At 44.8% G+C, this 27,195-nt stretch overlaps 1 protein-coding gene across 1 annotated transcript in view; it reads right to left on the bottom strand.

Moving 5' to 3' along the window:
* Positions 1-5,573: 5,573 nt before the first annotated feature.
* Positions 5,574-27,195, bottom strand: part of LOC111603177 (LIM/homeobox protein Lhx1) — a 56,654-nt gene continuing 35,032 nt past the window's right edge. Inside the window, exons 4-7 of the mRNA XM_023320658.2 lie at positions 18,481-18,671; positions 17,904-18,122; positions 6,999-7,260; positions 5,574-6,448 (exon numbers count right to left, since the gene is read on the bottom strand). Coding sequence (XP_023176426.1) covers positions 6,111-6,448; positions 6,999-7,260; positions 17,904-18,122; positions 18,481-18,671 — 1,010 coding nt within the window. The 3' untranslated portion in view covers positions 5,574-6,110. The remainder of the gene's footprint in view (positions 6,449-6,998; positions 7,261-17,903; positions 18,123-18,480; positions 18,672-27,195) is intronic.

Raw genomic sequence — 27,195 nt, 5'->3', positions numbered from 1 at the left:
CAAAAACCAAACACCGAACACCGAACACCGAACACTGAGACCTGCCTACCGAATAGCGAATACCGAATACCAAATACCGAACACAGCACAGTAGCATTGCATGTGTGGAAGCCAATGGAGACGGCAGACCCAAACAAACGGTTAACTGACGTCCCAGCTCTTGGCTCATATATCATCCAGAGCGCCTAACCCGTACACTGCATATGCGACTCGTCTACGAGGTGCGCCAGCAAAGAACCTGAGACAGTTCGGCATAATCCATATGAAAGTTCGTGTAATCAGAGAGTATAGAAATGGTCTGAGTGAAGATGAATATAGAGATGAAGCTCAGGCATACTCAGTTTTATATTCGATTGGCTGGCTTGAGCCAGCTGAAAGCCTGCAAAGCAGCTTTAATCCTAGCCTATCTCAAAGCCCAATTCTAGTGAACAAATCAAACGAGTCTTAGACAAAAACGAAACGTGCTAGACTTGGGCGTGCCTGAGTATGAACAACTGAGGACAACTGGCTAACTGCTAGGAATTAGCTAACAGATTGGCTCTAAGCCATAAACTTTTGTGGCCAACCACTTGAACAATCGACCACTTAGCCGAACTAATAAGCCCCACAACAATTGCTGCCTATTGTGGTTGTTGTTGCTGTTGTTGTTGTTGTTGCTGTTTGGCATTTGCAGTTGCAGCGCTTTAATGACAAAACATGAGCTCGAGAAGGCATTGTGCACTGGCTGTGCCACACGTAAGTCCTCTCTCTCTCGCACTCCTTCTCTCCATATGTCTCTTGTCTGCCCCAGCTCCCCGTTGGGACAGAGCGAACGGAGTGTCAGCGTTGTTGCACAGTGAAATCTTTGTGCCTCGCCTGACACTTGGCAGACACGTCGTCCTGGAAATTGGAGTAGGTTTGCATGTCAGCAGCAACAGTAGCGAGTCGGCCCCACCCACCAGCGGCCAGGGCACAGTGCAGTTCCGTTTCAGCTGAAGGCGGCTCGGTTCGCGCTGACTGGGTTCGGTTCGGTTCAGTTCCATTTGACTGCCACTTTTTGTCTGCTTTTCAATTTGCTTGGCTGCAGGTCTGGGCCTGCCGCTTCGAGTTGTGAGATATGCTAACGTCAAGAAGTAGTCCTGGAACGATGAAAACTGTGAGAATCTGACTTGATGTCTTCAGCTTGATTCTGGCCTAAGAGCTGAGCTTACAGTTATACAGCTTTTAACTATATTCACATGCAGTATGATTTATAACAAATTGCTTTAAAAAATTATTGTTCGCTTCGCTCTGCAATTTTTCATAAGGATATCAGGAATTCGTTGTCAGTCCATTCATTATTTATGTTCATGTGGCAATCGCTGTTGCTGTTGTTGCTTTCAGCTGGCGCTCGACAGCTTCAAATCAAACACAGTTTGCCGTTTACTGTCATTGCGTGGCACGCACGCAACAAATGCAGTTGCAAGTTGCGACTTCCTGCAGGCTCTGCTGCTGCCTCGCTGCCTCGCCGCCAGCTGCAAGCGAGTTGAGTCATGTTGCTAATTGTGAATGGGAAGCGAGTGTGTTGTTTGCCGCATAATTGGCCTTGCTTTGGTAAAAATTGAGTCATTAGGCGGTCAGAGGAGCAATCAGCAATCAACAGGCAAGCAACAAGCAGCAAGCAGCAAGCAACAAAGACCCAGCCCCATTAAACGATCAAAGCATCTTTAAGAGTCAATTTTGTGGCTTAACATCCACATATATATATAATATATGTATACATATGCATACATACATGGATATGTACATACACACGTATGTTATGTAGCTCTGAATGATGATCGGGCTTAGCGAAGCGCGTGACTAAGTTGCAAGTTCGGAAGCATTTATCATGACGATGGCCAGCTGCCTCCGCCTCCGCCTCCGCCGTCGCCTCATCATGACATGTGCTATGAATGATGATTAGAGCTGAGCGAAAGTTGGCGGGAGGCGGGTTGGCTTGGGAGGAGTTTCAGTTGTGCCCGAATGCCATTTAATGTTAACAAATTCATTTTTGGCGACAAACGGAAACGGAAACATTGCAGAGCTGAGCTGAGCCAAGGGCTGTAGCTGAGAGTAGATACCATGGCATTCATCCATTCACTGTTGCGTCGCCCTTTGGCCATGGCGAATGTCCATCAGTCAAGCGGTAGGCAGGCCTTGCGAACCCTCCCCGCCAGTTCCACTTCGGACAGCCTGCATCCTGTGCTGGCTGCGCTGGCTGTCCTGACCTGTCCAGACTGTCCTGCCACTGATAAACGCACGTCACACGTCAGCTCTGGGTAGTCCGAGTCCTTTTTGCCTTTGTGGATTGATGGCTGGACAGATTGAACATAGCACGTTGTTGCTGTTGTTGTTGTTGCCTGGCTCTGATGGACGTTTAATATGCGTTTTAGACAAGGATATACCTCACAGCTCGAGTGTGCTTGTGTGTATGGGTGTGTTGGAGAAGTGCAATGCCTGCCTGCCTGGCTGACTGGCTGCCTGTATGCCTCGTTGCATGGCCTTCAGCACCGATGCCGCCCGCCATTGCCCAGCCAGTGCGTGGCTCGTTTTGCAACGCCTGTAAATGTATTTGGGCACCGAATTCGTCATGGCCAGAGATGTTGGTCAGCTGCAACAACAGCAACAACAACAGCAACATCCACTCTATAGCATTGTTTTGTATTAAATGCTATCATGCTGCCGTGTCCAGGCCACATCCAACGTTGAACGTTGAGCGTTCCATCGTTCCATCGGCTCGTTGTTCATAGTTTGTGTGTTAATGTCCCAGCCCCAGCCCCCAGCACACAGCCACAGTTGCTCGTTTCTTGAGGCTAGTCGTAGGTGTGAATGCGCGCACATGTGTCGAACAAAGGCGCAGTCAACCCCAACCCACCTGCCTGCCCGTTCAACCCCTTGCTCTGTCCCACAGCCCCTCAGCTGCCCACGCACACGAGCAGCAACATCGACCATTTCAAGTGTGGAGCCGCTTAAGGTTCTCTGCGCAGTTCGAGTGTGTGTGGTGAATCGTAGTTGGAGCTGGGGCTCTGCTCGCAAACAACAGACACGCATGTGCATGTCCACAACATTAATAATGTTGCCCCGATATTAGCCACGCATATTAACTTTCCCATGTATCGGTGTGTGTTTCGAGACGCCTATTGTTGTTATGGCTGTGCCCTGCGTGCGTGTGTGTGTGTGTGTGTGTGTGTGTGTGTTTATGTTTAAGGTAACGATTTAAGATGTAATGTGCACAGTTCCTAATTGCTGCTGCTTTATGCTATTGCCAGACTAAATATGAAATCACATGAAATGTATCTTTAAGATACAAATACACAGAACCACATTTAAAAGATACAAAAGTATCTGATTGCTTGTAAAAGCAGTTGTATTTAAGTTTTCACACACAATTCTAGCTGTATGAACTAGCTGAAATAATATCATGTTTAAAGATACAAATGCATCTGAGGGCAAGTAAATGCAGTTGTAAAGATACAAAATTATCTGAGAGGCTTCAACTGAACTTCTAGCTAATCTCAATTAAAATATACAAAAGTATCTGAACGTGTTTCAATGAATGAACTACCTAAAATACAATCAGATACGAAAGCATCTGAGAAAGTATTAGAAATAACTTTATATGAAATAAACTTAATTAAGAGATATTTATTCATCAGTTAAATGAGCTTGAAATGCCTGACATAATATAATGAAAGTATCTTTAAGTTGCAGATACTTTTATATCTACTGACCGCATATGGAATGTAACAAGAAGTAGAGCTTTGATGCTAAATGTCGAAGACTTATCAATGAAATTGTGGAATCCTTAAGGAAGCTGAAAGCAATGAAAACAAAGTTTGTTTTTGGTTTCATAAAAGACGGCAAATATTTTTACATAATTTTTTATTTTCATATTTTTTTCTTTTCATCAAAGTTTTCTTTTTATCGTTTGTTGTGGTTTTTCTGCTGTTACCTTTTGTTTTGTTAACAATTCTGTTTTGTTTATTTATTATTGATTTGCTTGGCTTCTCCAACTATCATCTAAAAGATTTTCCACGATAAATATACGGATGTCCTTATGCTTCTTCTAGTGGTTGTTGTAGCTCTGGTTGTTGTTGCTGTTTTTGTTGTTGTGTTTGCATCAATTAATAAACTTACGCATTAAGCTAACACTAAATACTTTTTACAATAATAATAATAATAATAATAATTATATCAATAATAAGTGTAATAGGGTGATGCGGCCACAGACCCAGCTTCAGTTCCCGGGGCCAATCCATAATAATATCAATTGAAAACTCATATCGTTAGCTGGTTTCATTTTATGTTTTCTATATATATATATAATTTTGTTTTTTCTTTTCGTTTTTATAGAGATATATAGAAATTTATATTTGTTTTATAGCTGTTCTTGCATCTGCTCTCGTCTTTTCCTTAGATTTTGCATTTTTCTTTTTGTTTTTTTTTTTTTTAATTTCTTCTTTTATTTTGTTTTATATATATATATATATATATATATATATATATATATATATATATATATATATATATATATATATATATATATATATATATAGATATATATGTTTATATATATATTTTTTTTTGCTAGTTTTACATTTTGATATTACATTTAATTAGCTTTTTCAAATATTGTGTTTTATATATTTTTTATTTATCATTCATAGATTTGTTTATAATAAATTATGTTGCTTAATAGCTAGGACCACAAAAAAAAAAAAAAAATAGTTTGCTATGTGCGCTGTTTTATATAGCTATACATACATTATATATATATGCATACGCCTTTCTTTTATATATATATATATATATATATATATATATATATATATATATTTCTTTTCATATATTCTGTATAAACATACTTATATATATATATATATATATATATATATATATATGCTGTATATATATATATATATACATATACATATACATATGTATGGAAAGATATATATGTGTGTGTGTATACATGAACTTAGTGGCTAGAAAACTACACAAGTACATGCCTAGTTACGTTTATGTTGTTAGACAACGATTATAAAATATGTTTATTTATATATTTATATGTAATTTAAAAAAATTGAAAAAAAAACTTTTGACAAACAAGTTTGCTTTTAATTATAAAAAATGTGCTAATATACAAAAAAAAATTATATTTTGTTTGTTTAGCGATTTTTTTATTTTTTTTTATTTTTGTTTTGTTTTGTTTTGTTTGTATTTTCTTTTTGCTTGCTAACACGATTTTTAGGCTACGTATTTGTGATTTTGTTTTTAATGTTTTTTGTTTTATTTGCATTTTATTTTTTTACACACATACACATAAATAGTTTATTACAGACAAGACGTTTAGTTAATGTTTTTACTCTTTAAGTTTTACATTTTTAGCTTTTTTTTTCCTTGCATTAGTTAGATTAATAAAAAAAAACATCTATATATATTTATATATATATATATTTATTTATATATATATAGCTTTATGTGCAGCGCCCATTTCAATGTACATTTAGAGATTTTGTTTTGTTTTTGCTTTGTTTTCGCTATGAATTTTTAAAAATAATTTACAAATATTTTGGCGCAGTCATAAAAAAAGAGACTAAAACAATAAACAGAATAATAATAAAAACAAGAAAACCAAAGCTGAGCAGCTGTTTTTGGCCAAAGGCAGCGCATTTTGGTTTATGGGTTATAGGCGTTGCGGCGGAGGTGCGGGGCAGGGCCAGCCAACCGACGACGAGACTTCTCCTCATTTGAATTGCGAGAGAGCGAGCGCACAATGCAACAGCTCTCTCGCTCTAATACGACGTGCGCTGCTTACGAGTCGCTAGTGGGTCGAAGCGAGATGGCAATAGTGTACGCGCAGTGGGCGGCGGCAGAGACGATAACGACAGCGACAACGACGATGACGACGACGACGAGGATGACGTCGACGAAGCGACGAAGCTTTGTCATTGCTGCTGCTGTTGCTGTTGTTGTTGCTGTTGTTTTGGCTCTTACTGCTACTCCTCTTCGTATTGTTGCTGTTGTTCTTGTTGTTGGTGGTGCTGCTGCTGCTGCCGCTGCGTGTAGGTCTTGAGAAACAGCAGGCGCTTTGCCAACTGTTTTGTATATTACCAAACAAGCCCTTCATTTTGCATATTCTGCGGTTCGCTGAAGTTCGCCGAGCTCATGAACTCTGGAGATGCGGTGCGCGGGCCATTTTGTTGTTGCTGCTGTTGCGTTTGGCTTGCTTGTTGCGCATTCTGAGCCGCCTGCTGCTGCTGTTGCTGCTGCGCGGCCGCCTGTTGCAGCAAGTGCTCGGCGGCATTTGGCGGTGGCGGCGGCGGTGGCCCCACAGCCGTTTGCAGCTGCATTGGCGGTGCGCCCGCCTGACTCAGAAATGTTGACTCGGGCGTCAGACCAAATTCGTTCACCATCGGTATGGGTCCGCTGTGATCCATTGGTCCACCTGTTCGGTTTCAGAGAGAGAGAGAGGGAGAGACGGAGAGAGAGATAGATATTTGAGTTAGTCTGGCAGTTTAGATGTTATGTATCCTCGATTCTGACTTAATGTCATTCTAGATATCCATGAATTAGAGCTGATAAATTACTGCTAGGAAATAACTAAAATAGGTTTGTCTATTTACTATGGGTTATATAATAATATCATTTGCAATTTCTATTTGAAAAATATTCTATTCTAATTGTTCTCTAATCAAAGTTATAATTAAAATTTTTGTATTTTTGAAAATTTGCTTGGAATACAGCGGATAAAGGGAGCCAAACTAAATGGAAAACAATAAATATTTATCTAGAGAATGAAACTCTATTTAAAATGGATTCCTCATAAGATAAACAATTTAATTTATATGGCTTCAGGTCATATTCATCTTAAGACAAGGGAGAATTTTGTGTGAACTGTTTGAAAAACTAATTTCTGCAGTTATGATTTATTGGATCTGGAACTCAAGCTGTATAGATAATATTGTGAAGAGTATTTCTAGATATTGTTATATTACCTGGCGCATTGAAGGGCATCGGTCCGCCGGGATGGCCGGGAAAGAATGGGCCATCGTGCGGATGGAAGGGCCCACCGTAGCCGAACTCGAATTTAGCATCTGCAGCAAAGTAGGGAAAGCCGGGTCCATCGTCTAGCCCGCCCGGCGAGAGATTCATGGGAAAGCCGCGCATCTTGCGCGCGCCGCCAAAGAACGGCGGACGGCCCATGCTGGTGATTTGCTTCATGCGACGCTCCTTGGATCGCTTGTTCTGGAACCAGACCTGCGGATAGATAAGCGGAGAGTGAGCAACATTCAGTGTTGTGTGTTGTATGTTGTATGTTGTATGTTGTATGCTGTATGGCCAGTGTGTCAGTTTGTCGGGCTGTCCCCTCAGCCCCTCTCCAACTGTTTTGTTGCTGCATTGATGCTACCGCCAACCACACCGGGCGGCCGTTGCAAAATTAGCCCTAGCCCCAGTTCCAGTTCCAGTCCTACTCCCAGTCCCAGTCTCAGTCCCAGTCTCAGCCCCAGTCCCAGCCCCGCTCTGTGCAGCGGATCGTGTTTGCGGAGCCGGGCCAGGCATTTTACGAGGTTCTGCATCGTTTCGGGTGCTCCAGAAGCACCGTGCACAGCATGCAAAGTAATAAAATAAAAACATATTTCAAAATTTTTAGTGGCACCTTTTCGCATTTCGCTTTTCGCCTTTCGCCCGGGCCGCGCTTTGTCTCCCTTTTTTTATTTTTTGTTTTTTTTTTTTTTTTTGGTTTTCGGTTCATATTTTTTAATATTTTGAGTTGTTGTTGTTGTTTTTTTGGCATTTTAATATTCATATCTTGGACGCGCATTTTAATGATCTTCTGCTGGCGGTCAACGAAACTGTTTTCAACTTGGACTTGAACTGATTTCTGTATCTTGTTGTTGTTGTTTTGTATTTTGGCTATGGCAAAGTTTTCTCAATGAAATGATTTGATTTATGTGTTTGGTTTTTGTGCTTTTCTTCTCTTTTCAGCTTGCCGTACTCTGTGTGTCCTTTCTGTCGGTCCGGCTGTTTGTCTTTATTTTTTGGCAAATAGTTTCCAATGAATTTGGCTTAGATTCTGCGGATTCTGCGTCTGGGGGCCTGGGCTATGCAGCAGCAGCAGCAGCAGCAGCACCAGCAGCTGTTCCCGTTCCCGTTCTTAGAGGCAATTTAAGCGTGAATTTTAATGATGAGCGCCGCCGCCGCCGCCGCCGACGTCGTCGTCGTCGTCGTCGTCTGCAGTTCATTTGAATTTCAGAGCATTTTTATGAACTCAACTCGGCCGAAACCTACGCCAGTCTCCGCCACAGCATAGACATGCATATGAGCTGGGGTGCTCTGTCCCTGTCCCTGGCCCTGCCCCTACCCCTGTCCCTACCCCACACACACTCTCCACAAGAAACTGACATTTTGTGGCACAACGAGCACACATTTCGCTAGAAAAGCCTTTCGGCCTGTGAGAACTCCAATTTGAGCATCGAGTGCGGCTGTCGGCGCACAGGATGCACACAAAAGGAAGTAACACGCTGTGCATGGCCCGACACCCAGCTTGGCCACAAGCTCACATCAGCATTTGACATTAAGTCCGAGTCCGTGTCGAGCAGTTGGTCAAGCGTGTGACTCTCTTGACAGCAATTCTGAACTCGGATTTGAATCTGTCTCTGAATCCGAATCTGACTTTGACTGTCGAGTGAGCATTAGCAACTTTCTTGGTTTCGTGCTAATTTTTTTCTGCCTAGGCTGGATTCGAATCAACTGGTTCAATTCGCTGTGCTGAGCATGCGATGAACTTGAGCTAGTTCTACTAACTTTGGTAAGTTGATAACATCAACTTGATGAGTAATTGTGCTAAACACGAACAGGAACTGGTTCCATTTTCGTTGATGAACTGGAACTAGTTCAGTTGGCTTGCTAAGCAGATAAAAAAGTGAATTACATATATATGTAAAAGCTTTAATTCCGACACTAGTTCCATTTGCTATGCTGACCACAAGATGAACTGGAACTTGTTCAGTTAGTTCACTTCAGATAGCTAGATAGCTAAGATAGCAACCTAAGTTCTTTTGCGAATCACTCACAAGAACTGGTTCCATTTTCGTTGATGAACTGGAACTAGTTCATTACAGGTTTTGATTGCATTTACTAGACGTCACATTTCAATTACTTGGAAACCGCAAGATAATAAATAAAACCGCATAGATGCAGACCCTACTCCCGCATCGGCCATTGCCCAAGGCAAGGTGCGCACACACACAAGCGCACGCACACACACACACGCACACGTATGTCAATGCTGGTGTGTTTGTTAACTTTATTTTAGCTATTTGCCCCTTTTGGTCCCTGCGGTCACACAATTTTTCATTTTCATATGCGCAACAACAGAGAAAATAAAGGAAAACAAAATCGAGCGAAAAACAAACTGGAAAATGGTTAGCGAAGAGGGAGTGGCGGGGCCAGAGGACAAACAGAAGCAACAACTCTTTTCTAAAATATGCATTTACAATAGTTTGTTATTTGGTATTTGTTTCCGTTTCCATTTCCATTTCCATTTCCATTCTTTTTGCTTTTGCTATACAGCTGAAGTTTTAGTATTTTCTGTTTTCTTTTTGTTTTCTCTCACTTTTTTCGCCATTGTTTTGCTGCTCGACAAAGAAAAACAGCAACAAATGGTAAAGAAAACGGGAAAAAAGACCAAATAAAATGCGAATAATGGCAATTGCATGTGGGCGTTTAGAGAGGAAAGTGGCTGGGGCAGTGGGCGGGGCGCATTGGGTGCATTGAGTGCGGTTAACAGTCAGAGCCAGAGCCAAAGCCAGAGCCAAATCCATTATGGACAGCGCATACAAATATGTTTATCCACTATTGAAGTTGCATGGAAATTGAATGGCGTTGAGAATGGATGCAGCTCGTTGTACTCGGTGCAAAGTGAAAATGGGAAGGCGGGCTTTAATGGTTTTGTAAGGGACAGAAGGAGGCGTGGCAAACCAAGTAAACTTCATATATTCTGGATCAAGATGAAGATTGACGAAAAGATCTAGATCGACTAGATCTTTTTGTCTATCCGTCTGTTTGTCTCTTCGTCTGTCCGTTCGGTCGTTCATCCGTTCGTTCGTCCTTATGTCGACTTCAGATCTAGCGCTAGGTCTAGAGACCTGTTACCAGAAAAGAGTAACGAGTTCGAATGCCTTACATGACAACAACTTTATATGGCTTATTGCAGCTAAAGCTATTCTGCTCTGAGTGTCTTAGCTCAATGTTCAGTTGCAATTTGCCTACGACTTGGGTATTCACAAAATGCTAAGTCTAACTAAAGATGCTTCCAACTTGTTGCTCTGTTTATCCCTCAGCGTATTCCATAATTCATTTCCTATAAATACTCATGCATGTGAAATACATGTGAAATATGTTCCCTAAAAACCCATTTGCAAATTGCGCTCTTTATGCCTCCCGCTCTCTGTCTGTCAGTCTGTGTGAGTGAGATCGAACTTTAATTTTGGTTCTGGCTATTGATCCTGACGTTCGACTTGTGCCGCACAAGAGCTTTTGAGTTATGTTGTGTTCCGATATGTTATGATATAATACGTTATAATGCGCTGCCTGCCAAATTGTTGGCTGTTGTGCGGTAATTTGGGCAGCGCTTATAATATTTTATTTCCGCACTTGAGAGCGGCAATTGGGGAAGTTGGGAGTTCGGGATGTCGGGAGCAAGGCGCAACAAGAGATGAGAAATTTGTTTTCAATTTCGTGTAGCTTTCAACAAATTTGTTGTTTGAGGCGCAGGCGGCGGCAAGAGCTGGGGCGGGGTGCGTCGGGGCGGCACTGCTCGCAAAACATTTGAACATTTAGTTAAATTATAGGTTAGGCCCTGACATAAAAGGGCAAACAACGTAGCATAATGGCCGTGGTAGCAATCAGGCTCAGAGCCTGAGCCCGCGCCCCTCGCCAAGCGAAACATAACAAAATGATTATTGCGCTTTTGACTCGGAGGAGGGGTAGGTGGCAAGTTGGAGGGCAAGTGGATAAGGCGGCCCTGTTGGCTGTTGGCTGTTGGCTGGCGGCTGCCACTTGGCAGCTCCTCGGCTCGGCGTTGTGTTGAAAATTATAGCAAATTATGTTAAACGGCAGCTCCTCGGCGCGGGTGGGGCTCGGGTTCGCCCCAATCGCCCCGTTTTGGCCGCCGTTTACCCCCGTGCTTGCCCCGTTTTGTGGCCCATTAAAGAGCTTAACATATAATTTGGGCAACCGCTCAGTCAAAAGTCAAAGTTGCTTCATTGTGACCCGATTGGGTTTTGGGTTCAGCTTCAGATTCGGTTTCGGTTTCGGTTTCGATTTCAGTGCCTGCCACATTTGGGGGCATGCTGCAAATGTGTGTCACGTATTCGCGCGCTGATTGACATGATTTGGCTGCGGCTCCATTCGTAATGCGATATATGAGCATGCGGCAGTCGGCATTCGAGGACTTGTGGATGCGAGCATTTAGATTAAGATGCTCATCAGCATTAACCCCTTGTTGCCAGCTTTGGGCAGGCGCATTGGTTGAGCAGATCATTGCTTAAGGCTCACTACACCTATGAACTCTGGACTTCTTACTCTGGATTTCCTCTCTAGTCAGCTCTGCGGCTCAGCTAATGATACGTTTCGCTGTACAACGCTGCACTTGTGTTTCATTAGCTGATTTTTTGGACTATTGTTGGCCTGGCTCGAACCTGCTGAGAGGCCATGACTGGGCATTTATCGTAGCGCCTGTCACGCCCCCATCGTGGCAGTACATAAGCTACCAGCTAAGCAAAAAACTATCGACTACCGACTACAGCAGCTGCCCGATATATATATATATATATATAGACTTGTAGATACAGGCGTGAATTGGCTGCGAGTAAGAGTTAACAGATAATTAACTTTGGCTGCTGCTGCTGCTGCTGGCCATTGGTAGCTGTTGTTTTTCCCATAGTTTAGTAGGTGTTGCTGCCGCTCATCAGTCAGCCTCGAGTCGAGGTAGCTGCTGAACGGCTGAGCGGCTCCTCGAGCTGCGTGACAAGGCAATTTTCGCTTAACCCTAGATGAAATGGTCTCAAATGTTGGTTTCGATTTCAATGTGTATTTCAACTAGCATTTCTCTCCCTCTCTGTCTCCCTCTCTCTCTCTCTCTCTTTCTTGTTCATTTGTCGTTTGCCTGGCGCCTCGTCGCAACTTCCCTACGAGAATTAATAGCCAGCTGATGAGTTGTTGAAATTATAATTTTCAGATTCGCTGCTCGACCCTCCCCCAATCTCCTGGCATATATACACGTATATATATATATATATGTTGATATTCATGCCATGTCATGCTTGTCCCAGGCGCCGCCTTAGACTCGGGTATAGACTCCAACTCCAATTGTAACTTTGGCCAACTCCATTTTCATTTCGACCTCCAGTGTCTGTGCTGTGCTGTGGCGCGGCGAGCTCTTCACATCTTGTTCCACGGGTAAATGCGTTAAATTAGCCGCTTTTGTGGCTCTTTTGAATGGGGTTTGTTGCTGTTGTTATTTGTTTTGGCCGCAACGAGTCTAATTGTTGCTTTCAAATGGCCAAAACTTCTCTCTTGCGGTTGCCGCTCGCAGATAACATAATTAGCCACGATCAACAGTTTCTAAACTTTTTTGTTTCTTAATTTATTTATTTTTGTTTTGGCCATAAAACGTGAAATGCAATCAAACAATTTCCGCTCAATTAATAAACGCGTCGTTCACCGAATCTTCGACTAATTAGTGCAGCAATTTTAACGCCACTTTAAAAGAAACAGAGACAGACACAGAGCAACAGAGAGAGAGAGAGAGAGAGAGAGAGAGAGGGCGGGAGACAAACAAAAATTTGTCAACTTCCGTGGCCCAAAATGCAAATCGAAAAAAAAGAAACCGACAACAATAAAAAAACTAAAGTCGAATAAAAAAATTATTATAAATCGTCGCTGCGATAAAGCAAAATGTAAATCAACTCGAAAAGCGCTCGAGATTCGTATGTTGACAAATAAACGCCTCTGCGAGCGGCTCGTCTGGGAGACACTTGACAAATGCCTCGCGGCGACTGCGCCGCCGTCTCCCCCACATCCGCATCTGGTCTCTAGTCTCTGTATCTCCGCACAGATCGTCGCCGAGTGGCGCCAGTCGAGCAGCGAACGCACGCCACATTAAGCGGGGCCCCAGCTCGAGCGACGCGTCGGTCGCCCATGTGATTTGCCTCCCGCTGTCCCGCCGCTGACCCGCTATGGCGCTGTACTGCCCCCTTCCCGCATTATTTGTTTATAATTTTTCAAAGCTTAGTTTGCTCGATGCCGCATTAAACGCTGGCATAAATGGAGCGCACGCCATAAAACAAAAGTCCAAAGATTCCAACCGACCCGAAACCCACAAGAAGAAAAGCCAACTGAAAGCCAAATGAACTTCAGCCTAATGGGTGATCCATTTGGGCCAAGTGTTGTCGGCCACATGTTATCGTTAGCTGCAACAGGTTGCACGATGCGACAGCCACGCTCGAGTCGTGGCCAATTTGAATAAAGATGCCCAGAAGAATTCGAACGCCTTGCCGGAAGTTAAATAAAATTTACTCTGCTCTTTTATTACAACCGATTGAAGATCTCTAATTTGATTGTTGACAAATCGAGTGTGAACAAGCCTTTCAAATTAAAGCCCGAAGGCTGATTGAATGCCTCGATAAACTCACCAACTTTCTTCAGCAATGCCCCAGACAAGACTGTGAACCATGGTTAGAAGTTATAGAGCAGATCAAAGACGGTAAAGAGGTTTATACTATATTAAATAATAGTATTGAAGCCGAACTCTTGTTCTTGAATAATGACTAAGTTTTCGAAGGGTTTTTTCAGAAAATGTTTATAAATATTTGCTGAAATGTTACGGAATTCAATTTGGTTTTATTTTAGGCAGAAGAAAACCGAGTCTAATAGACAAAAAATTGTAGCACTTTAGCTCACGTGACATACAAATTATGCAACATTCAAAATTGTAGTAAATGAATTAGTCAAATAAAATTTGTATATCCAAAAGAAATTCAACATTCTTTTTGTCCATATTAAGGTCTGCTTTCAATTCGATTTGAAGTTGAAGCGAATAAATTCCAACTATGAATGATTCTGTTTATGACATCGTCTCTGGGATTTCCAATTAATATCACTTTCAATTTCGACACTCAGCCTTGGCTTGGGCCTGCTGCCAGTTTGATGGAGCCGCAATCGGACGCCTTGATCAGCAGCCGAGGTGGAGGCATCAACTTGTCGTTAACATCAAATATCACGCGCAGCTGGCAAATGCCGCAATTTGACAATCAGTAGTCAAGTATTTGAAGCTTTGAATGGCCGTTGAAAGTTGCCCAACAAATCTGTCGGCCTATAAAACCAAATCAAAAACTTTTGCCTATTATTATTATTGTTTTGCTTCGTTTTATTTTCAACTCTTCATTGTTATGGGCTCGACTCTGATTATGTTGTGATAGCCATTTGGCTATAATGCCCAAAACATGCCAATGATTTATGTCTGCTGTGGTTTTTGTGGCTGCTGCTGGTTTTTTCTTTGTGTTGGCAATACAACTGGCCAATGGCTAAATTCGCCCTCCCCCGCACCCTCTCTCTCGCTCTCTGACTCTCACATGTGTCGCTCTCGCTCACCCTCTCCCTCTCTCTCTTTCCTCTGTGGATCTTTAGCAGCAGCAGCAGCAGCAGCAGCAGCAGCATCAGCAGCAGCAGCAGCAGCAGCAGCAGCAGCAGCAGCAGCAGCAGCAGCAGCAGCAGCAGCAGCTCACCTGTCATGTCAACGAGCTATGCCTGCCAATCGCAGCAGCGCCTCAAATTTATGCAAAATTTCTCTCCCAAACCCTTTGGCCTGGCCTGGTCCACTCCCGCCCTCGCCCCTTTTTTGTACAGTCAAGTGGGGGGCGTGTCAGGGCTGTCCCGCTGTGCGCTGTCGGCAAAGTTCTAAGCAAGTTTTTGTGTCACGCTGCTTCTGTGTCTGTGTCTGCTGCTGCTGCTGCTGCCTGTTGCTTGTTGCTGTTGTTGTAAAATTGATTATAAAACGTGGCGCATGCTGGGAGACAGCCAGAAAGTGGAATCGGTTTTGCCTTTAGCCTCGGCTCGATCGCTTGGCGTTGACATTTTTGTTAGATGTTGCGCGTAGCTGCAAGAACAAATTGCTGCAAGCTTTGTGGCAACTGTGGCAACTCTTTGATGCCACCAGCCACAGATCAGATTACCGAACTTCTAACATTTGTAGCTCTGTCCGTTCAACCTGCGGCTGAGTTGAAGGCGTTCTGGCAGATGGCTTCACTTTTTGGGCGCGCCGCATGCATTTTCCTGGTAGTTGCAGCTGACTGACAACTTGTTATTGGATATTGTTGATTGCAGCAACAGACAACAGACAAGAGACAACAGACAACCGACAAGAGACAACAACAACAACAAGTGATTCAGCTGTCAGCTGCTTGTCAGGCGCAAAGTTTTTAAAGCCGCGCAAAAAGTGAGAGAAAACAACAAAAAAAAATCAAAATAAAAATTAAATAAAATTTAAAAACAAAAAAATGCAACATTAATGAAGATGCAAAAGTTGACAGCGCACAGCTGTGTGTGTGTGTGTGCGTGTGCGTGTGTGTATGTGTGTGTGTGTAAGCTGCTCGAAGCAAGGCGATTAAGTCAACGTCAGCGACATCGTCAGCAGGCGTCGCCTCCTCTTCAACTTGTTGGCATTTGTCACTTTCGTTTAGATTTGAAGAGGGCAACAGCAGCAACAACTGCGACAACGACAACAGCAACAACAACTGTTGCCCATAAAGAGGTGTTGATTGTGTCACACTTGTCGCGTTTAAAGACTCAACTAAAAAAGACGCGACACGCCGCCTAAATATCCTTTAACTGTAACCAATGACACATCAAAGGCGGCACAGCCCTTGCCACTGTCCCTTCCCCTGCCTCTGAATGCCTCTGCCTCTGCCTCTGTCTCTGCCTCTGCCCCTGCAACGGTTGCGCATGCGTAATCCCCGTTAAATGTTTCGTTTTTCTTCGTTTTTCTTGTGGGAAAGCAACAAGAGCTGAGCACATTAAACATCTGTGTAGAGCTCTAGCTGTGTGTGCGTGTGTGTGTGTGTGTGTGGGGGCGCGGCAATGAAAATTTGTAAGTCAAACCTGTTGAAAATCGAGAACAAGGTGCATATCAATGCTGCCACAGCGCTAATGATGTTGTTGCCCTGACGCGGCATATGCTGCGGATATCCCTGACAGCCCAACAGATGCCAGCGATCCTGACGGACAGCCAGGCAGCCAGACAGCTCAGCCAGGGCTAGCCATGGCACTGCCATGATATCCTGTCAACGGTTCGCCTAGCATACGAATTAGAAGTCGCACCCGCTGTCAATGCCTTGCTCTAGTTGTGCTGATCATATGTGAGCTGAGGCAATCTGTTCAGGCCAACTCGAACAGCTCTCGTTAGCCAGCATTACTATGCTTTGTGTTTCTATTATGCTGCTGGGCATTTTGTTGGGCGCGAGACACGCCAACGAGGCCACATTCATTCATTCGCTGTGCTAAGTGCTTGAACAACCCAACATGTTCGTCTGCAATTAATAAGGCGTTCAGCTAAGCCGTCGTATGACAATGGCTCATCTGCGGTCGCTGGCTAATCGGCATGGCAGTCACTTCTGCTCGTCTCTTGCGGCATTTTCACGTGAGTTTCCCCTTAATTGGCATCGCATGTTAGTTAACATTCGCATTTTACATGGATGTTAGCCGCTGAGCCGCTCTCAGCGCTTCTCATGGCGAGCAGCAACAAGCTCGTTAAAGCTTTTAAACGTTTTTGACGGCCTGTCCACTCTCCACTCTCCACTCTCCACTCTGTTGTCTCTCTCTACCCTCTGACTCTCTTACTGCTTTCTTAATGCCTTTAAGACAGCCCTTTTATTTCGGTGGGCGGTGCGATGCAGCTTTTTGGGACTGAGGAATTTCTCAACAAACATTTCACATAAATTCTGATGTACGATATATGTATATATCAGTATATATATATATATGTGTGTGTGTATGCGTACTAGTTGCTCTTGGGGCTCTTTCTTGACTTTGTCTGTGTGTTTTTTGCAGTTGGCTCGGCGCAATGAACTTCCGTTTTTATGCGCGCCCCCGCCTTATAGCCGGCATTAATTTTATTTTTATTGTATTTGGTTTGTTGTTTTTACTGACATTTTTCCATTGTTCTGTTGCTGTTGTTGTTGTTCGTAAAACCACAGCGAGAGAGCAGTGTAATGAAGCGTTGCAAGGCGGCAACCTCGACGTTGAAATATCGCGGCCGACTATTTTTTATGATTTGGTTTTAAAAAAAATGTTCAAAGCAACAGCAGCAACAACAGCAACAACGACAACAACTTTGCTTTAGTTTAAACATTTGCCACTCGAAACGCGCTTAATTTATGCGTTTTTTATGCTGATGAAACGCAGACAGGAACTCGGCAAAGCCAACCGCGTCAAACCACAGCTAAGACAAAGTCTTCTTTTTTTTCGGTCACTCGGGGGGCCCAGGCCAAACCCTAGCCGAAGTCCAACTGAAGACAAATTTTGTAGCGCTAAAGTGCAAAAATTCAACGCTTGAATTTCGCTCTAGCAAAAAGCCAAAGCTCGGAAGACAGAGTGAAGCTATTGTGCTGGCTCTACCAGAGAGAGAAGGAATCCTTCTGCTAGATGAGAACTAGAAAGATCAACTGCTTCTCCGTCTTCAGTTTGCTGTTTTAGACTTTGGATACGGCAAACATGTTGATGTGCTGCAGCTGACAGTTGTTGGCTACGCCTGAGCACACATTGAATATGTGCGGCTCGTTGGGGGCCTTGTGGCACCGTGTTTCGAATAGACAAGCCATTGGAGAACGGAGGAAACTCACCTGTATCACGCGCATGGGCAGTCCCGTTTCCTTGGCCAGTTGCTCCCTAATATGGCGTGTCGGTTTCGGTGTCTGATTGAATGCCGTTTTCAGTACCTCCAGCTGTTTGGCCTTGATGGTGGTGCGGGGTCCGCGTCGCTTCGAGCCGTTGGCATCGTCGGGACTTTTGTTCTCCGCCTGGGAATCGCCGCGTCCATCGGGATCACCATCCAAGGAGCCCTGCGTACACCAACGAAAATGATAGTTATATAAGTAACATATTTCGATACATATTTTATATATCTTCATGTATGTGTGTAGTTTGGAGTGAGCTGCTCATAATCATTTGCCAATCATTAATCAAAAGGGGCTGACGTCGGGTCTACAAAGTGCGGCCCGCTTTCCCACTCCATGGCATTCAATTCCATTCATTACTTTGTATACATGCACATGTATTGGATCGAAACGGAAACCTGTTAATGATGCAAGCCAATCCACTTCACTCCACACCACACACACACACACACACACACACACGCATGCAGAGTTAGTTTGGACTTAACTCCCCACACATTCGGTGTTTATCAAGCGAACTTACCTGATCGGAATCGTCATGCGTATTTTTACTATCGGTGCTCATGCTTTGTACTGATATATCCGAGGTGCCCAACGGTCCACCCGCTGAGTCTGGCCCATTCGGTCCAAGCACGCCCAATCCCAGCGCCGGTCCACGCAAATGTGGCGGATCATCGTCGTCTTCGTCTTCGCTCGCCGAGCCCATTAATGAATCTGTGCGAGAGATGAAAGATTATGAGTTTCTCTTTGCCCTCTTTATGGCCACAATACACACAGATATATTTATGAATATGTAGCAGAATGCAAATGGAAGCAGCTCAACAACGAATTGGAATCGAATTCTTCAACAAATTGTTCTACAATGCAAGGCGAGCCGAGAGCCACTTAAAATACAATTGCAATAAATAATATTTGTGCTGGGCTAAGCCGAAAACGACGCCCCGAGCGTTCGTTTCGGTCACGTGTCGCCATTTCATGCACTAAGTAGCCCAAACCCAGAGACCGCGCCAGGCGCCCCGCCCCCGCCCCCATGTGCTTTCCGTGCGCCCAAACTCCGGCTCGTTCCGTGGAGTCACGTGTCAAATGCAGTGCTCTAGCGCTCTGGTGTTTGCCGCTCCGCTGAAGCCCAAATAAGTTGATTAAGGCCCTTTCCTTTGCCAAACGGAACCAGTCTCTGGTATGCCTGGTCGTGGGCTCGTCCCTGCGTCCGTCCGCAGCTCTTATCGCTGAGCTGTATGCCATATAAAATGCTGACACGCGTCGTTCGCATTCACGTTCACATTCCCATTCACATTCCCATTCACATTCACATTCACATTCACATTCACGTTCGCGTTCACATCATCGTCATCCTGCAGCGCTCTAGATAAGCGCCGCACGAGGCCGCAGAGTCGTCCATGGCCATTGGAATAGCGTTGAAACGTGTCACTCAAATGGCTCGATTCGATTGTCTTCTCAGATCTCCTCTAGCCCCCTTTGGGCAAATCTGTGCCGTGCCCGCGCCCGTGCCCCTGGGGACAGTTTGCAGACAGCGCATCCACCTGACTAAGGGTTGCGGCTGGTGGCACTCCCCTGGGCCTGACAGGCCAGTGCACGAGTTGGCCTCTCCGCCAGTTGGCAGCATTTGAGACTTGCCGAAAAATAAATTACACTTTATTATGCATAATCTAATCCGCAGCAGATGCGGCCCACAAGCACAAGGACAAGCAGCCGCCTCCCCTTCCGACCGGCGCACATCACTCGATAAGGGGGTGGCATGCCAGACTCTGATCTGGCTCTGTGGCTGTGATTTGTGCTGCTTGTCGCGCAATATGCCTTGAATTTGGCGCCCGGCTCGAAGTCATTAGCCTCAGTTGCAGCACCAGTCACTGTTTAATTCAAAGTCCCAGGCGAGTCATCCACCTGTCAGACAGTCAGCTGGTAACTGGAGACCGAGGCAGGATTGAGCCGCCCGGAGGGGGTAGCCATCGCCATCGCCATTGCCATCACCATCACCATCACCATCAGCAAAGCAAAGCAAAGCAGAGCTTAACGCATTACGAGTTGCTGTCTCTTGCATCAGCATGCAAATCCCAGCCAGATGATGACCATAATGCAGCTGTGTATCGCTTGCCAAATCGCAAGTGACGAGCAGGAAGAGAACCCGCTTTGATTCAAATACAAATGCTAATATGCGTATATGCAAGCGAGCAGCCAGGCCAGCGAGTGAAGGTTAATTGCACTCAGATGATAGAACTGTTGAGCGTTTCGGACAGCGGAAAAAATTGCAAAATTGCTGCGATGCTGCAGTCGGAAATGCCAAAACTCTGTGAACTGTGTCTGAGCTGATGGCTGCTTAGGCGTTAGGCAAAGGCAGTTTGAAAGGCGAAGCGACTGGCAGGTTCGGTAGAAGCGAAAAAGGCATAAATGGATTTAAGCATAGCTCAAGATTCATAATGTTATATATAACAAGCAAAAGTAGATGAAAATTATAGAAACAGTGAGAGAAGAGAGAGAGAAGTGAGAGAGACACAGTCTTGAGCGCTAAAAAATACTTCCGATTGCTAAAATAGGAATTCTGCCTTAGGTGCTGGCTACAAAAGAAGATAACAATCTTTAGATATTCTTCAGATATTCACAAAAATGCAAATAAAAAGCATTTTGCTTATGGAATACTGTGGAACACTGCAACACGACGGCTTAGCTCATTTAACTAAGGCAACACTCACATAAGCCCTCTAGCTCTGCCGGGAAGTACCTCAGTTCTTGCTGCACTTAAGCTGCTTATCTTTTGAAGAAAGGCTTACAATCTTATCAAGAGCTTCAAGTAGTTGTTTGCTCTGCCTTGGAAGTTTCCCACGAGAGAGCTTCAAATTTAAATGTTCGCTTAAGTTGCGTCAGGTGCGCCCCTTCAAGCAGCTCAAAGATTGCTTTGTAGTTGGGTTTTCAGATCAAGCGTTTCTTTATAATCTTTCAATTGACCCGCAGTACCAGCCAACCAGGCAGCTAAACCACCCAGCCAACCAGCCAACCACCCAACCACCAAAACAACAACAGCAAGTGAAACGAAACGGAAACTTGAAGTGTTTACCAGCATCGCTTACATGTCGCCAGTTGACAATAGAATCGAGAGCAAAGGGAAACCCTTGGACCACAAGCGGAACCATCCAATATGGCATTGAAGCCTGGTCCAGGGCGCACCATGGCGTTCCATATGGGCGCTTTAAGTTGTTGTTAACACATGTTAATAAACACGCGACCGATGGGCGATTGAAGACGGCAGTGGGAAGAGCTCTAGATGTGTGCGTGCGTGTGTGTGCAGCACGAGGAGGGTTGTCAGTACCAGCAACAACGGCAACAACAACTTGGCTGAAGCATCACTCAAATTAACTTTGAAAACCATTCAGGAACACTTCATTTGATTGCCACAAAAACCTTTGCAGCAATGTTTGCTGCTGCCGTCGTCGTCGTCGCCGCTGCTGCTGTTGTTTGTAATTGTTGTTGTAGCAATAGCAATTATGCCATTGAGAGCAACCCTCTGCCACACATTGCCACCCCCTGACGTCTGGCCGCGCCTGCCCGGCAGCCATAAAAGTTCAAACACTCATTTTTCGCTTAGGAAAATATATATATAGTAAATTTTAACATTTTTTTTCCTCGTATTTCGCGTTTTGTGTGCCGCCCTTTGGCCCCGCGCGACCGGCTCTGTTTGGCCAACGCAAACAGCAGCCAGCGGCGTTCTCGAGGAAGTCGCACAAGTGCAGCGACGGCAACGACAGCATCCTTGAGCCTTGAGCCCATCCGTTTGACTGACAGCCAAGCAAACATACAAACAGACAGCCAGCCAGCGGACGGAGCGGGGCCGCTGAGGACAGGCAAATAAATAAACAGTGGCGCATGTTGCCCAGCCATGCCCCCAATTGAACGCCCACTTGCTTGTTTGCATAGTCAAGTGCGATGTTTGGCAACGCATCTTGCAACAGTCGAGCGTTGCGTTGTCAGCAACCAACAACCCCCAACCCCAACCTCCAACGCCCAACCCCTGAACTGATTTCATTGCCAAGTCCCATTCAGATGAGCCCATTCAAAAACCCTCCGCGCCCAACCCCTGAAATTCCTTGACAAATGCTCAGCATATTTTTAGACTCTCGTAACTCCACTGTTCTGATAACATAGCTGCTAGGCTTACTTATCTAAGGCCGTAGGGAAATAGACATGTTTGTACTCGCACAGCAACTGACTTATGCAGCAACAAAAGAAAGTTAACTAATCGATATTGTGTTAGTTAAGAAAGTTTATATAGGGAAATAGGAAAGATGCAAGGGACGACTATATATACTAGAAAGATGAAAGACGTGGGTTAAAAATATCTAAGTAAATGGAGACGGCGAAACTCATTCGACATCCGACAAGCTACAGATAGGTAAAGCAGTAAACAGGGTTGCCAGCTATATCTTATAGTACTTATCAATTGATAGGGTTGCCAGCTATATCTAGTAGTGTATCAATTTATAGGTTGGACTTCCAAATCATAGTAACAGTTTTAGCAGTAAACAGGGTTGCCACCTATATCTGAGTAACTTATCAATTGATAGGGTTGCCAGCTATATCTAGTAGTGTATCAATTTATAGGTTGGTCTTCTAAATCATAGTAACAGTTTAACTTTTAGCAGTAAACAGGGTTGCCATCTACATCTTATAGTACTTATCAATTGATAGGGTTGCCAGCTATATCTAGTAGTGTATCAATTTATAGGTTAGTCTCCAAATCATAGTAACAGTTTTAGCAGTAAACAGGGTTGCCACCTATATCTAAGTAACTTATCAATTGATAGGGTTGCCAGCTATAACAAGTAGTGTATCACTGGATAAGTTGGTCTTCCAAATCATAGTAATAGTTTAACTTTTAGCCAGGGTTGCAAAATCGTGAGTGTTTAACTAAACAGGGTTGCCATCTATTTAAATTACACCACCTTTAGTTACAGATTAATGTTCATATTCAAATTTAAGGCTGCTGAGTAACACTAATCATTTGGCGGGGTTGTCACCTTTATCCGTGTAACTTATCATGTGATAGGGTTGCCACCTAAATCTGAGTTATATATGAAGTGACAGCAATGTCGCTTATATCTAAGCAATTTAACAATTGACAGGGTTGCCACGTCTGAGTAGTTTCTCAGTTGACAGGGTTGCCAACTCTAAGTAGCTTACAGTTGACGGGGTTGCCACCTATATCTGAGTAACAAAACGTTGAATCTTCTATATCTTAGTAGCATCTTAACTATTAGTCAGGGTTGTCGCATCTAACTTAGACATGGCTTACTGATTAGTCCGGGTTGCCACCTATTCGTAACACGTCAGCTTCAGCTGTAGCTTGTTTGAGCAACTGAGCAACTCTATACACCTTTTCGGTGACAAGTGCACAAGTGGCTCTGCGCACGTGAGTCAGGGGTTGTGCGGCTAAGCCACCCTCACACCCTTATCGTCAAATTACCCCACCCTAACGCACCCCCGCACCCCCCGAACAGGGCATAGACAAAGCGCACACACATTAATTTCGAATTAGTTTTGCATCATGTGGTTCACGATGCAGAAAAATCGACTCTGCCGCCGTAGCTGGCAACCCTCGACGATTCTTAGGGGGACGCACAGATGATGATGATGCTCCCCACCAGCAGCAGCAGCAGCAGCAGCCACAGCATCGAACGTCGTCGATGAATTGCGTTGGCTCAGCTGGGACTGAAACTGAAATTGGGTAGGGCAAAGCGGACGGGGAGCGTGTGTTTATGGCCAACTATTAAGTGCACACAACGTACGCGGCATGAAAAATGCGGCATGGACGTGGAACAGATCGCTGGATTTTCTACATGAGCGCATACTGAAAGTATCCGTGAGTCGTCGACGTCGTCGTCGTCGACATCGTCATCTTCATTCATGCAAGGCATAGAGAGAGAGGCGGCACAGCGCGGCTGCGGCTCAAGTTTGTTGGCTGTAAAATTAGGTTAATTCCTGTCAGTGCGTTGCTGATTTGAATTGTCACACACACACACATAAACACACACATATATATGCGAACTATATACAAGTCAAGATATATGCACCTGGTAGTGCAACGACAACAGCTTCAACTTAAACTTGACTGCGCCTCAGCCCCAGCTGCAAACATCTTTGGCCATGGGATTTACTTTTGCCATTCCCATTGACGGCCGTTGACGTTTTTACCTTTGCCTGAGTATCACTGCTCACTGCCCACTGCTCAGCTCTCTGTGCTCAGCTCTCAGCTCTCAGCTCCCAGTCGTCAGTTTGCAGTTCTCAGTTGCAGCTTCCAGCTCCCAGTGCGCTTTGGACTCCTTTGGTCTCTTCGTCCGCTGTCGCTCGGCTTATTGCGCCAGCTCTAATCCGCATGCCTGACTCCCCATGCGAGCTGTGTGATATGTCGTTGCTCTTGCTGCCTGGGCTGCTCCCAAGAAGAAATGTTTTGTAATCGGACTTCGATCGCATCAAAAGTAAGACTCAAACTGCGCTGAAAGCTAGCCAGCATAGAAGCTAAAAGGGAAGCTGAGCAGCATAAATGCTTAGCAAATGTTGATAGCTGCGTCTGCTCCACTTAAGCTAGAGATCTTTCTAATCTCTTGTCTCTTTAGAAATCAGCAGTCTCATATTGATTTCTATATTGCTCTAAGGAAATCTCTTGAATCTCTCAAGTTAGCTGAAGACAAGAGACAAGAACTTCAAGAACTATTCGTGCTATAGCAAAACTTTGCCATTTGCTGCGAGCTGCAGCTTTGATTTGAAATCAGGTGCAACTGCTATGTGTGTTGGCTGAGGGGGCGGCTGCTGCACTGAGCACAAACAAATTTGCGAGCCACAAATTTCGCTTGGCCTTTGTTGTGCTCACTTTCATTGTCATAGTTCAAGTGCAGAGAGAGAGAGCGGGGGAGCAGCTAGCTGACAGTTTATTTGTCATGCAATTTATGCTTTGACGCCTGCTGTTTCAGAGCACTTCTGCTGCTGCTGCTGCTGCTGCTGCTGCTGCTGCTTCTTGTTGCAGTTGCTGTTGAATTGTGTGCAAAGTGCAGCGTCAAGTTTTGCAATTGTTTGGCTGCAGCCAGAGCCAGGCCGCCCCGCCACTGCCGCAAAAGTCGAAGGGAAGAGTGAACCGAAAAACTGAAAACTGTTTTTGACACTTTGAGCGGACTTTGTTTGACGGCCAAGGAAATGCCGGCGACAGATACAGCCAACAGCCAACAGCCAACAGCCAAAGTTAAAGCCAAGGCAACGAACGCCAAATGAATTAAACAAACGAATTTCAGCTGCTGCTATTTGCGAGGGTGCAGCAACAACAACAACAACAACAACAACAAATACCACAACAATTTGTGACGCCGCATCAAAGCATGAAAAGCGCGCAAAGCAACCAGCAAAAAGGGAAACATGAAAATGCCAACGAAAATGAACTAGTGAAGCAGCGGCAGTGGGTGCTGGCTGGCTGGGCGGGAGTGAGAGCAACTTCATTTGGCCAGAGGGGAGTTGCGCCAGCAGAGAGACAGAGAGCAGGAGTGTGTGTGTGTGTGTGTGTGAGGGAGCGAGAGCTAGTGTGCGTGCATGCCACACTTTACACATCGCTGGGCATGCCAAGTGGCTGACTAAGGGCAAGCGTGAAGAGTGGTTGGGGCTGCGCAGATACAGTGGGTGGGCGACTTTAGTGGGGCGTCTCGAGTATTTGTCTATAAATTTTAAATGTTGCACGCAACATAAATCGAAAAACAAGCACAAACTAACACAAAAGACAACGGCACAACAAGCCAAGACGACGACAGCCTGAAGGCACACGAAATTGGAACAGTTAACGTGAATAGAAAGTGGCAGTGGCAGTGGCAGGGGCAATGGCAGTGGCAGTGGCGGCAGAGTTGCCAAACTGTCACTCACTGTGGGCAGCCGGCAATCGGTGCACCGGACACCTCGAACGCGTATTAACCCAACCTCCGCCACCCCCTCTGATTGCCCCCACCTGGGCGGTTGACTGACCTTGACGTGATGCCCGCCGTTCAGCTGTCGCTCGACGAGCATTAAATGCCAGCAGACGTGAACGTCTGCAACTGACATTTTGGAAAATATATATTTTCGATCAATTGCTCAGCCGTAATTATAGAGAAATACTCATGCTCCACGTGCTGCTTGGCAACCTCAGTCATTGACATATTTCCACTGAGCTGTTGGCTTTTTCAGCGGAAGCCCAATTCTGGAGAATGTCGCACAAAAGTAGCTGTTAAAGTACCTGCTAAATTAGCTGTCTAACTAGTCCTAGCTGAACACGCAGCCTACGCCTCTGTCTGCCCTTTGCTAAAGTTCAGAGCTATTAAATTCCGGGCTGATTTCCTCGCAATGCTCCCCATGGGTGTTGTCAGTGTCGCGTATGTATCGAAAGAGTTGACAATAAATAAAGTAATAACTTAACTAATAACTACAGTTACTATGCTGGCAGCAATAATGATTCAGCATCACGAAGTCGCCTTAGTTTTGGCCTAGAAATGAATAGTTATTATGGCCAACTATATAAGGCTAAGTGCTCTTCTCTTATTTATGACCAATTACAGTGGGGCTGGCCGACGCCGCCCAGTCCCAGCGGTAAAGGTCCGCCCAAGACATGGTTTTGATTGGCATTGCGGGCAGAGGCAGCGGCAACCAAGGCGCCTTGAAATGATTAAGGTATAGCGCGACAGCCAAGGGGTTGGGGTTGCTCTAGGTTCGGGTTCGAGCTTGGGTTTGGGTTTGCTTTTTGCTCTTGTATTTATTTTTATTCTTTTCTGTTTTTGGCCTGGGCTCAATGCGCTCTGTTACCTTTTGCTGTTGTTGTTTTTGTAATTGTTTTTGTTTTTGTTTTTGTTATTGTTGCTGCTGCTGTGGCTTGTCGCTTGTGGCAAATGCCGCTTGGCATGGCAGCAACAATAACAGCGGCAGCAAAATTGCTCGCAAGTCGCATCAAAACCGGCCGCATTTGTGGGCATTTGTAAAGTGATCCTTTTTGCCATGTTGGTTTAACGGGCAGGACCTTTTTTCTGCCTCTTGCTGCTGCTGCTGCTTTTGTTGTTGTTGCTGCTGTCGACGTCACCGTCGCCTAAAGCAACAGGATTTTCAGTCAACGCGCCCTGGCAAACGCGTTGAGCTGTGCCAAAAAGGATTTACATAGAGCACACCCAGGCCTACAGCTATGTGTGTGTGTGTGTGTGTGTGTGCTTGTGCGTGTGTATTGTACAAT

Source organism: Drosophila hydei, unplaced genomic scaffold, assembly GCF_003285905.1.
Source record: "Drosophila hydei strain 15085-1641.00,03,60 unplaced genomic scaffold, DhydRS2 tig00000211-arrow-pilon, whole genome shotgun sequence".
Taxonomy (NCBI): Eukaryota; Metazoa; Arthropoda; class Insecta; order Diptera; family Drosophilidae; genus Drosophila; species Drosophila hydei.
This window is presented reverse-complemented; position numbering and strand designations above follow the sequence as displayed.